We start from the raw sequence: 12,072 nt of genomic DNA, 5'->3' as shown, positions 1-12,072 counted from the left end.
GCTCCAAGGGCCCTCAAGGACTGAGAGCATGACCCTCTCAGGTACCGCCCCCGGGTGGGAGCCACCGGAAGATCCAGACACGGGTTCTGAGTGTTCCCATCCAGAGGTCACCCCATCTCCACGCTTCGTGGCAGCGAAGACCCAGTCGAACCAGTCGGGGAAAAAAGCTCCAGCCTCCGTGGTCCGATGCACCACCCTCTTACACCGCACCCCTCCAGCCACCCAAACTCAGACGTTCCGAACTCCAAACTCGGCATCTCCGGCGAGCAAGGCAGCTGCAGGTACTGACGGCCTTTATCACCCGTGCCTCCCTGGATTCCCACCCACCATGTGCCGTAGCTGTTCCCCTGCAAGAACAAGACTGGAGTTCCCATCATGCTTTGGTGCAGACTGGGACCCATGGCCTCTGGCCACCTCTGTAACCCTGGCAGACCAAGTTATAAATCTCAGCTGGAGGTTTATACAACAAAATTTGCAAACATTTTTCAAAGTAATTTGATGTTTTTTTTTTCCCAAATCACGGCCTAATGGGTTCTGTTTTATTTGGCCTTTGTGAAGTTTAAAAGCCTTTTTATTAAAGATTAATAGGAAGTATTTGAACATGAGGAGAGTCTGTATAAAAAGAAGTTTGGGTTTCTGGCTGTGTTAAGACATCAATCTGGCTCCTGGGTCATGTTCCTGCAGGGTAATGGTTCGTGCCTCCTTCATACTAGGTGTCTGTACACTTCCCCTGTTCCACAATCCCCACTACACCCTGCTGCATCCCTGCCACAGTGGTCCCATGGCAGGATGGCAAGTATCATTTCTGATTGTGACCACACTGTTGTCTGTGACCATCCAGCCCTGTTTGGACCTCATGGCATGAGCTTTCATTGTCACCTTTCAGAAAACTGTCTCAAGCTGTTTCAGCATAGAAATGGCCTCCATCAAATGGGGCGGCAGACTGCAGCTCTGTCTCTGTGGGCTCCCACTCCCTAGAGTTTACCCATGAAACCCTCAAGGAGGTAGAGACTCAGCAGGAAATCAGAGGATGTCAGTTCCAGGCCTATGCAAAAGGGGGCTATGGCTCCAGAAGGTAGCAAGGTCCCCAGTAGTCGTTTCTTCCAAAACAGAAGACATACTATGTGCTAGGTACCAGCTTCCAGGAGTCCTGGGACTCAGACTTGTATGAGAAAAGCCTTGGTCCACCTACCCAGATGTCTGAGGCGCTGGGTCTTTCAGTTGCTTTCAGGAGGCCAGAGCTGCCCACTAAATGTACAAAATGTTTGCATTGCGAGGTCAGATGAATGAGCCACTGAGGTCATTCATTGGTAGCCTGTGCTTGCCTCTCCTCTGGTTTAAGAAGCTAATTTGGGCCAGGCTGTGGTTTTGTGTTTACCGTACTTATGTTTCCCAAAAGGAGGGGAGTTGACCAAACTTGAAGTGTGGATTTTTCAAATACTGTGTTGTGACAGTTGTGTTTTTGCCTGCAGGTGGGAGGCTAAGTCAGGGGGATCAAAAGTTCAAGCCTTGCTTGGGCTATAGAGTGGGTTCAAGGCCAGATTAATCAACTTAGTTAGACCCTGTCTTAAAGTAAGAAAAGAGAGTTGGGGGGTAGCTCAGTGATAAGAGTAATTATGGAGGCCTTGCTTGGCGTTCCGTCCTCAGCACCTTAAAAGAATTAGATTGTCCACCATGGTCTCCTTGGTGGTAGACATTGGCTCACCGGATTGTAGGGTCAGGGCTTTCTTGACTTTACTCTTTTTCTTGAGCTTTGTGGCTGAGCCTTTGAAGGTCCATAGCATCTGCAGAGAATTGTCTGTGGGGACTGTCAGTCATTGAATGTCACTGTCTTCAGGCAAGTGTCAAGCAAACCATGGGCACATCAGTGGCTGCCTCTGTGAGACTTGGAATCCCTGTGGTGCATCTTACCTGGGCAAACTGTATGGTCAAATCCAAGGGCACCAGGTTAGGGGCTGTGAAATGGTGCATGTGAGAGGTCGAGACTGTCACTGTCATTATCCTGGAGAATATGGCTGTTTGTGTGCAGGTGGACATACACATGTGGATTTATATTTCACCTACCTGCCTGTTCCCCTGTGAATACAGATTAAGCCTTCTTACAGGGGAGGCACCTGCCCCAGATAAAGCCTCACACACTATCCTAGTGGGTCCAGGAGCCTGGCAACTTCAGTTTGTCTCTCTGCCTATTAAATGGGTGGTACTGCATTCGTGGTGTTGGGAGGAGTATCAGGTATACAGTAGGTGCTCAAGAATGAGAGCCCCTCACCCTCTGTAGGTAGAGAATGAATGGGCCTCTGCCAGTTTACATGCTGTCTGGAGGTACTCAGCCAAGCTGTAAGGGACACAGAGGAAGCATGGTCCTTACAGTGCCAAAAAGCCTCTACAGGCTGTGGGATAGTTTGAGGCAAATGGAAGACCTGAGCAGGCCTACAGGAACTGCCTGGGCTGGCTGCCTCATCCGTCATCCATGTCATACCAGCACTTTGTTGGGTAGGACAGACCTACTGAGTCGTGTTTCTCCAGCTGATTTTCAAATAGCACCACTTGGAAAGCTATCTAATCTTTTAAAATCCCTATATTTTGGGTGCAGGTTAAGTTAAAGCCCAGCGACTCTCCTTCTGCTCAGTGTCTCGGAGCCATTGGTAGCCTCATCCAAACTGTATAAGGGGCAGGGATGGCTGAGTATCTCAAATTGACTTTCCTGAGACCTTCATCTACTGGATCAGCTGTGTTCTGTAGTACCCAGAGCATCATAGAAAGAAGAGCTGGGTTATTGTCTGCTCGTGTGGGTGGGGATATAAGTATAGAGTTTTGCTTGGTCGATTCCATCCCTGCATTGTGGGATTTCCAGAGAGATCCTGCAGATGTAAGCTTTGGGGAAGGTACTAGACACGGCTGACAAGGAGTTCCTACTTCCCTATGTAAGTTCTGACCTTCCTCACACAGTCTTTGGCCTTCCCAGAGCAAGTATAAAACTACCCCTTCCTACTTGTCACATGTTCTGTCCCAGAACATCCTTTATGCCTTGAGATTCTTGTTGGGTCAAAGTTGCCTCCAGGAAATGGACTGACATCCTCAATCCTCATTTGGGAGCTGCCGCAGCAGAATCTTCCAGAGAAAACAGGAAAGTTTATCCTAGTGACTCAATCCTGGAGTAGAAAATGGGGCCCTGACCTGTCTGCCGTCTGCATTTCACCAGTGTGTCCTTGGGCAGGTCACCCCTTCCCTCTCCATTCCTCTACCTCCCAGACACACATTCTCTGAGCTCCAAGGGCCTCCTGCCCACTCAGCCCTGACAGATAAGCTAACCATTCCCCGTGCCATATCACGCCCCTCCTCTGCCTCCTTCCAGCAGAAAACACCTTCAGTCGTCGAGTAGAAAGCAAAGCACAGAACCACTTTGAAGAGACCAATAGCAGCTCGCAAAATTCCAGCGGTGAGTGTGTCTGTGGTGTGACATGTGGCATCACGTGTCACCTCCCACAGAAGAGCAGGTACCTATGACTGGGGTCTTCTGATGCATGGTGGGGCTTGTTGGGAGAGGGGCTGGGTAGGGAAATAGAGAGAGAGCAGAGCTTATGAGAAGCAGAAGGGGCCTTTATACCTAGGAGCCCTTCTGTGGCTGCATTTTGTCCTTCTGCCTTGCCCACAGACAGGGGAACTTCCTTAATCCCAAACTCAGGCATCAACTTAGCCAGCCCAGATGGGTAACCCTAAGAGAGCCATTTACTGAGTAGTGCTATATGTAGCAGGCTTCTTTCCAGAGAGGCAAACGGGGTGATACTGGAGCCAGAGGTCCCAGGTTCTGCACCCAATACCACAGAACAGAGTCTGCAGTGCTATGGCTTGGCCTGAGAGCTCCTGGTGGTGTTTGCTGCCACCTGGTGGCTGCCTTGTACTGGCACAGCTTGGGACTCCAGGATTTATTAAGCCTTGGCAGGAATGTGGATGGTCACCAGCAATCCCTATCTTAGAAAGGGACAGGAAGAGTGTATGCACAGTGATGGCCAGGACAGGAGGGGACAGGTCTGCCTAGTAGTAGACCCAAGCTCCATCAAACCCAGGTTTGACCCCTGCTCCTCTGGCTCCAGTGAGTGGCCTAGATGAGTCCCAACTCCTCCTCGGCTGCAAGTAGCTTGAGGAGCACGAACAGCCCCAGAGAACACAGGCAGGAGGGGGGAGGGAGTGTTGCTTTGGGCGTTGCTTGACTTGTTTTTACCTTGGTGTAAAACAAGCACTTGGCGCAAGTACCACTTGGGTCATCACTGTGACCCTCAGAGCTTCTGTAAGTGTAAGTCTAGGAGGAAAGCATAACCTGCCCGGGGCCACAGAGGATTAAGTGGCAGCCTGGAGCTAGAACGTGTCTCCTGTCATACCATGGGCTCTCTACCCAAGCCATGCTGCACCCCTTACAGCTCTCCTGCCACCAGGGCTAACGTATATGCAGGGACAGCACTGTCATGGGCTGCTGCTGGCACTGGCAGCCACCATTCATTGAGCACTTACGACGTGGCTGGCATGTGTTCTGAGCTTTGTGTGTTGCATCTGTTTTCACCCTTGCCACAGTCCTGTGGGGATAGTGTTCCTGTTACTCCCACTTTCTGGATGAGGAAACTGAGGCTCAGGATAAGTCCACTGTAGCCCCAGGTCCCCCAGACTACAGGTGGAGCCAGGACCCTCCTACTCTGCCTGCACTCCACTTTGCTGCCTGCTATATTGGAGGTTTGCCAGCCCCACTCTCTGGCAATGCTGGACAGTAGGAGGGCTTGCCAGAAGACAACCAAGTGGCCAAGTGCGTGGCCATATGAGCATCACCTGGGTCACAGAGCCTCACTGTCAGAGCACCCTGAGGCTCGGTCGATTTCACGTGACACTGTCTTCTCTGATGGTGTGCCTCTCTACCAGCACCTCTCACCTACCTTCCCACACAGACTGTGTGTCCACCGAGGTGCTCTCTCCACTGAGAGGGCCCCCTGGCTCGCTCACCAGCTGTGGTGCCTTCACAGCCCTGGGACTGGGGAACATTTAGCTAAACTGTTTCTCTTTTGCAGAAACTGCAAGTCCCCTGATTTCCAACCCTTTCCCTCTCCTGCAGAGTAAGTGATGGTCCTGATGTGGGGGTTGAAGAGGGCAAGGCAGGGCAGAGAGTGACTCTCTGGCCTCCCTGAGGGATAGACAGGCCTTGGACCACCCTTAGGGTTACTCCCAGTAATAGCCTTGGGAGGCTGCTAAGGGCCCCGGAGGGTGGAGAGGTAGGTAGGTAGAACCCTGAGCACACAGGAGGGGGACAGGTTACCCACTTCTGGTTATCCAGACAGCCTCAGGACTTCTCTTCCAAGCCGCCTTCTTCCCTCTCTTTCTCTCCCCTTCTACCTAACAGTGTGGCCTTTCTTTCCTCCCACTGTCCCCTTCTTTGCCAGGCACTAGTGTGCTTCCTGAATACTCTGAGATTTTGGTGTCCCTGCTGCCTGCTCCACTCAGCCCATCCTCCAGCTCCTCCAGTCGTACCCACTGCCTCGCTTCCTCCTCTCTTTCTCTCATTGCTTCCCCCTCCCATTGTGAGTTTCCTTATTCATCTGTGCATGTGTTCATCTTGTTTCCTCCATGAGCAGTGATGCTCGTGTGGTCCCACGGGCAGAGGGTTAAGCTGTGAATCCCAAGGGTCAGAGTCTGTTTCCTGGGAGCTCCTGGTGCCTGGATGTTGTCCTTCCCATGTGCTCAGAACAGTGCCTGCCACGGAGTAAGCGCCCAGGAAGCAGCGGGCCCGTTGAGTTAGCAGCCTATATCTGTGTGGCTTCCCCTCTTTCTGCTCCTGCCTCTCCTTGGCCTTTCTGTCTCCAAGCTAGTGGACAGGCCAGTGGACAGGCTGGGTCCAGAGCCCCAAGTATGCACCTGGATCCCCACCTTCGAAGCTGCCTGCAGCCCAGTGTCAGGGTGCCTGAGTATGGGCCACCTGTCACATGCCCACCTGTCTCCCCAGAACCCTATACGTGCGGCGCCTGTGGGATCCAGTTTCAGTTCTACAGCAACCTGCTGGAGCACATGCAGTCCCACGCAGGTAAGGCCCAGAGACCAGCAGAACCCACCCAGAGCACACACACCCCTCTCCATCCCATCATAACTGGACACACACATCTCTGGCACTTTTCGGGAACTTATCTTCTGAGCCTCAGCCAGCCTGTCCTTCATAGCTGACTAGTATGAACTCTGGCATCTCAGCTCTGCCTCAGGGTGGTTTGGGGAGGAGGGAGGAAAATAGGTTTCCCAGAGGTTGCAGGCCCAAAAAAGAGACCTGTAAATAGGTTCAAGGTCGACATGAGCAGAAGCGGATGGTAGAGAGAGGCCAGCAGTTGGGTAGATTGTGCTCAGGCCTTCCCCAGGGCAGTCCTGTGCACTAACCATTTCTACCTCTTGAAAGCCCTGGTTCTCAAACTGGAGCTCATGAAGCAATGAGCAGGGAGGAGGTTGGGGCAGAGGGAGTCCACAGGCTGCCAGGGCTAGGACCGCTCTCCCTCCCAGGCTCAGCCATCCACTGGCAGCCTTCTGAACCAGGCTCTGGTGAAGTAGCTGAGAGTTCCACATCCAGAGCCACTAAGCCTGACTTGGGCATTTGAAACCTCAGAGCCCACCCTCAGTAACACAAAGGCACAGCTACCCCACACGAACACACCTTCTAGTGCATCTCACTCCCTAGTGACTAAGCATTCAAATATATAAGCCCATGGGAGCTGTTCTTACTCAAACCATCACACATGGGTAGACTTCATCTTCCATTAGATGATACAATGTTACTCCAGCCTCCATTCACTCATTTCAAAAAGTGTTGTACACCAGGCCGTAACTCATATTGCCTTGGGAGAGCTCCCTCTCCTATAAATCATTCTACAAACACAACCAAGCTTTTTAGTGGTAGTCAGGACTCTAGAGTTCTAGTTCTGCTCCCTACATGCCATGAGACTTCAGGCAGGAATCTCTCCCCATCTTTAAAAGCAACGACACACAGACTCCTGTGGCCTGGTATCTTTGCCTCACATTTCAGGTGTCTCTCATCTCCCAACGTCTCCACGATCAGCTGAGGGTGGTTCAAAGCATTTACACATGCCCCTAATGGGATTTACAGCCCTGGAGGTGATAGCCATGGTCCCTCTCTTTGGGCACCATGTCTGGTTCCTGAGCCTTACAGCCCAGTCTCCCACAGTTAACCACAGTTAATTCAGATTCATTCATGCCTCCCCGCTTCTGTCTGTCTCTGTCTATCTGTCTCTGTTTGCCTCTGTCTCTGTCTTTCTGTTTCTGTATGTCTCTGTATGTCTCTTTCTGTGACTCTGTCTCTGTCTCTCTCTCTCTCTCTCTCTGTGTGTGTGTGTGTGTTATGTGTGTGTGTGTGTGTGTGTGTAGCTGTGAGTTTGGATGTGGGTGCTTCCCCATCATTCTGGCAGATGGTGGACAGAAGCATGATGATTCAAGTCTGGGCTGAGCCAGGAAGTGGCGGCACTATCTCTCAGCATCTTGGCTGGTTCAGAGTCTCTGAAGGGCTGCTTTGTGCTGGTCCAGCGCAGCCAGAGAATGCCTTCCTCACAATCCAGTGCAAAGCCAGGCAGAATCCCAGCTAGGCTGAATCGGGATTAAAGGATTGGCTTCATGGAGGGAAATTAAGCATTGTGAGCTGCACAGTTCACAGCGCCGATGATAAGGGGATCAGCCTCAAGTAACACCAATCTCATTAAGAGCCTCTGAACGGCACAGGCTAATTCACACTAGTGAACTTAAGTGCTGAAGGGAACCTGTCTGCCCTGGTGACAGGTCAGGACTAGGACTAGCAGACATGATGTTATCTATAGTGAGTGGTAGTGAGGGCTTGCCGTGTGCTGGGTACTGGTCATGGGTCGGGTATGTTGACTGAGGTACATTTCCATCCCCCTTATAAAGGCCTAGAAAACTATGTCTGCCATGGCTCATAACTATCTAACATCATTTCAACTCATACTTGCTGCCAGGTCTTGGTCTGAGAGTTTTACATATATTCACCATTTAATTCTCAAAGTAGCTCCCTACATGCCACATTAACTCCATTTCACAGAAAAGGATGCTAAAGAGCTGGAAAAATGGCTCTTAGTACAGTGTTTGCCTTGCAGGAACGAGGAGCTGAGTTCAGTTCCCAAAACCCACATAGAACGACTAGGCTTGGCAGTATACACACTTGTAAACCTAGCCTGGAGAGGCAAAGAGAGGGGAATCCTTGGGGCTCCCTGACCAGCCAGCCTGGCCTAACTAGTAAGGTGGATGCCAGTGATAGAGTCTGTGTCAAAAAAAATAAAATAATAAAATAAAATAAAGAGGGGGTGGGGGAGAGTGGCCCCTAAGGAACAATAGTCAAGATTGTCATCTGGCCTTCACACACATTGGCATGCACGCAGCACACGCCTGCATATGCTCACACACATACCAAGAAAAAGGAGTCTGAAGCAAAAGTGATTAAATTGACTTGTCAGGGTTATAAACTCAGTGATAATTGGACCGGGATTCTCACTCCCGGAATGAGTTCCGTTTAGATAGCATGGCCTTTTAACATTCACGCTGAAGCCGAGGTCTGCCCTGGTGGAGTCAGTGGACTGACTCAGGGCTGGGCCCTTGCAGTCCCCACCAGTGAGGGTGGAGAGCACAGTTAAGAAGCAGCCAGGAGTCTTTGCAGAGAATAAATTAAATCAGCGGTTCTCTGTTTTACCCTGGGGAGGTGGCCAACCCTGATTTCTGATCCCTTGAACCACTTCACAACTTTGGAATTCCTTTTTTCCACTGTAAGAGTTTTTCAAACCTTTCCTTCCAAAGATGAGGGTTGCAGAGTTGATATAGTCAAAGACTATGATACCTTTTATGGCCTAGCCTAACCTCACTCCATCACCTGTTGGAGGTACAAGTTGAGCATCCCTCTTCTGAGATGCTTGGAAGCCGAAGTGTTTCAGTTCACACAGCTCAGAATATGGGATATTTGATTATGTAGAGCATGCGTTCTAACTGTTCTCATTCCTTCCCTTTCTCAGGTTCCGCCGACCTCCTTCCCCCCAAAAGCATTTCCTCATGCTCCTATCTGTCTGGTTTGTTTCGTGACTTACTGAATTTAACTACAGCTGTCTGTATGACCCTGGGTTTAGAATTATCCATTGGATCGTGATAAGCTTAGCAGTGGGCAAGCAATTGAAGATGATTAATTCCCATCTTTCAGAGCCGGTTATAGCTGATAGTGTAGTAATAGGGGATAGGGCTCCACAGCCCTTCCCACATCCATGGCTGATTGCTGACAGGGACGGTCTTCTATAGGTTCAGTGCTGGTAACTGTAGCTGCTATGAGTTCATGACTGTGATGGTTGTGTGATGCCTAGAAAATGACATTTTCCAGCCCTTCTTCCTGTCTTTATCTCTTTCATTCTTCCTGATCCCACCTCCTCAGTTTCCCTGAGCCTGAAAAGGAGTAGTACAAGGTCTTTTTTAGTGCGAGGCACTCAGATATCATTTATCCTTGGTACCCTGGGCAGCCACGAATCTCTGCACTCCACTTATATTCACTGTCAAAGAAGCGTCTCTAATTAAGGCTGAGAGTCATTTTTGTCTGGTTGTATGAAAGAGGTGCTTAGTCATTTTAGTTAAACAGTAGTAATAAGTTATACCCTTGGGTCTCTGGCTTCCCCAAGTATGGATTGTTGGCCTGGCTTCCAGTACTAAGCATGGATTCCTTCCTGTGGAGTGGCGCTCCAATCGAATCAGAGGGTGATTAGTGGATTACGCAATAGTTGTACCGCTACTCCACGGGCGGGCACGTCTTGCCTGGAAGGTTGATTAGTAAGATTCACAGCAAGGTAAGTTCATTGACTTGCTGCCTGCATCACAACTCCTGGTTCTTTGAAAGTTAGCCAGGAGGGAGAGTATTTCCAGTGAGTTCCAACTTGCTTTCCTTTTCTCTTATAAGTGGTGTGTGTAGAGTTTTCAGCCAGGGGGTTTTAACACTGTAGTTCTGATCAGCATTCAAGAGAACTGACAAGAACCTGTTGTTTTGTGCCCCCCTGGAACCTCCTGACCAACTCCTTTGAAGGTACCCCATATCTGGCACCAGGAGTTTCGTATGGTGACCCACTGCTTCTAGGAGAAGCATTATCAAGCGACGATGGGTGTCTCTCATCAATCTCTATATTTTTAAATAGCTTAAAAAGTAGTAAATTTTCATATGGCTCTTTTGTTCATCCTTGGTTTTGGTTAACTCTCTCCCGCCCTCTCTCCCTGATCTACCACCCTCTGACCCTGCTTAAATATTAAGACCCCTCCTGTTGCCACTCTCGACTTTGCCTGTGTTCTATCCACACTCTTGTAAGGCACTCCCCTCTCCCAGTTTCCTCTTTCTAGACTCCAGACTACAGGGAAGAGTACTCTAGGTTAAGCAGAGCTAAAAAATGGAAGCTGAGGTTCACATATGAAAGAGACCAAGTGGTGTTTTATTCCTGGGCTGTCTTATCCCACTCACTATAATGCTTTTCCAGTTCCAGTTGTTTACATGAAAACTTCATGGCCTAATTTTTCTTCCTAGTTGGGTGAAATTCCATTTTGTATTTGTATCTGTTTTCGTTATCCATTCATCAACTGATGGACATCTAGGCTTTCATTAGCTTACTGTTGCCCATCAAGCATGGGTATGCAAGTATCTATACAGTATGATATAAGATCTTATGCATATATGACAAGGAGAAGTATAGCTGGGCCATCTGGTTCTAGTTGCTTTGTTTTGTTTTGAGAAACCTGAGTTCCAAAGTGTCTGCACTAGTTTACTACGAAACTAGATCCCTGTCTCTCACCTCGCACAAAGTTCAACTCCAAATGGATCAAGGACATCGACATAAGAACTAATTCCCTGAAAGTGCCAGAGAAGGAAGTGGGGAGTACCTTAAATACTTTCTGAATAGGACTCATGGATACACAGAAAATAAGACCAACAGTAGACAATGGGATGTCCTGAAGCTGAAAAGGCCTCTGTACAGTAAAGGAAAGAACTGTCAATAGAATAAAGAGGCTGCCTATAAAGTGAGAGAAAAAGACACATCTGTGTGTTGGACAGAGGGTTTTTGTGTCTGAAAGGAACTCAAGAAACTGACCGTGAAGAAAGCAAACAACTCAGTTATAAAGGAGGTTATGGAATTGTGCACAGAGTTCTCAAAAGAATAAATACAGATGGTTAATAAACACTTTTTAAAGTGTACAACGTTCTTATCACTCAGGGAGATGCATGTTAAAGCTACTTTAAGATTTCATCTCATGGGGCTAGAGAGCTGTCTCAGTGATTTCGAGCACTGGCTGTTCTTGCATAGGACCCAGGTTCAACTCCCAGCTCCCACATGACAGTCCCGGGATCTGACACCATCTTCTGGTCTTCGCAGGTACCAGACATTCATGTAGCACACAGACATACATGCAGGCCAAACATGCATACACATAAATTTTTTAAAAAATGTTTAATTAAAATATGCCATCTCACTTCAGTCAAAATGGCTGTCATCAAGAATACAAATGACAATACCAGTCTCATAAAATGAAGCTTGGGACTCTTCCTACCCATGTTTTCTAGAAGAATTTGTACAGAATTTGTATTATTACTTGAGTTTTGTTTTGTTTTGTTTTTTTACAAAGTCAGCCAGTGAACCTTTAAGAGTCTGGAGGTTTCTTTATGAGAAGTTACTTAACTCTGAACTATTTCTTTAATGGGTGTAGGACTCAAGTTACCAATTTCTTCTGGGATGAGCTATGTTTCTTTGTGTTTTTGAGGTGTTTCTCTTGCCTGACTTGTTGAATTCATTGGACTAAAGTTCATAATTACTTTTAGTCCTTCATGACATCTGTGGGCTCTGTAGTGATGACCCTTCGTTATTGATCCAAGTGATGTTTATCCTCTGGTGAGAGGCTTATCAAGTGTATTAATCTTTCCAACAAATGGGCTTTTGATTTCATTGGTTTTTCTCTTTGAAAAACAATTCTTGATTCTTTGTTAATGTCACACCATGCATCCCAATCCCATTCATCTCTCCATTC

The 12,072-nt window shown here is 48.6% G+C and overlaps 1 protein-coding gene across 7 annotated transcripts in view; it reads left to right on the top strand.

Moving 5' to 3' along the window:
• Positions 1-12,072, top strand: part of Znf618 (zinc finger protein 618) — a 175,963-nt gene that overhangs the window by 153,442 nt on the left and 10,449 nt on the right. For 2 of the 7 annotated variants that reach the window (XM_029476688.2, XM_029476684.2), the window contains 4 exons: positions 42-281; positions 3,356-3,439; positions 5,055-5,099; positions 5,984-6,061. In XM_029476688.2, the coding sequence (XP_029332548.1) occupies positions 42-281; positions 3,356-3,439; positions 5,055-5,099; positions 5,984-6,061 (447 nt within the window). The remainder of the gene's footprint in view (positions 1-41; positions 282-3,355; positions 3,440-5,054; positions 5,100-5,983; positions 6,062-12,072) is intronic. The other 5 variants (XM_021160792.3, XM_029476687.2, XM_021160791.3 and 2 more) reach the window with 3 other exon arrangements.

The sequence above is a fragment of the Mus caroli genome, unplaced genomic scaffold (genome assembly GCF_978045245.1).
Source record: "Mus caroli unplaced genomic scaffold, Mus_caroli_1 scaffold_6, whole genome shotgun sequence".
In the NCBI taxonomy this organism is placed as follows: Eukaryota; Metazoa; Chordata; class Mammalia; order Rodentia; family Muridae; genus Mus; species Mus caroli.
The sequence above is the reverse complement of the archived record's forward strand: the minus strand, read 5'-3'. Positions and strand labels throughout refer to the sequence as shown.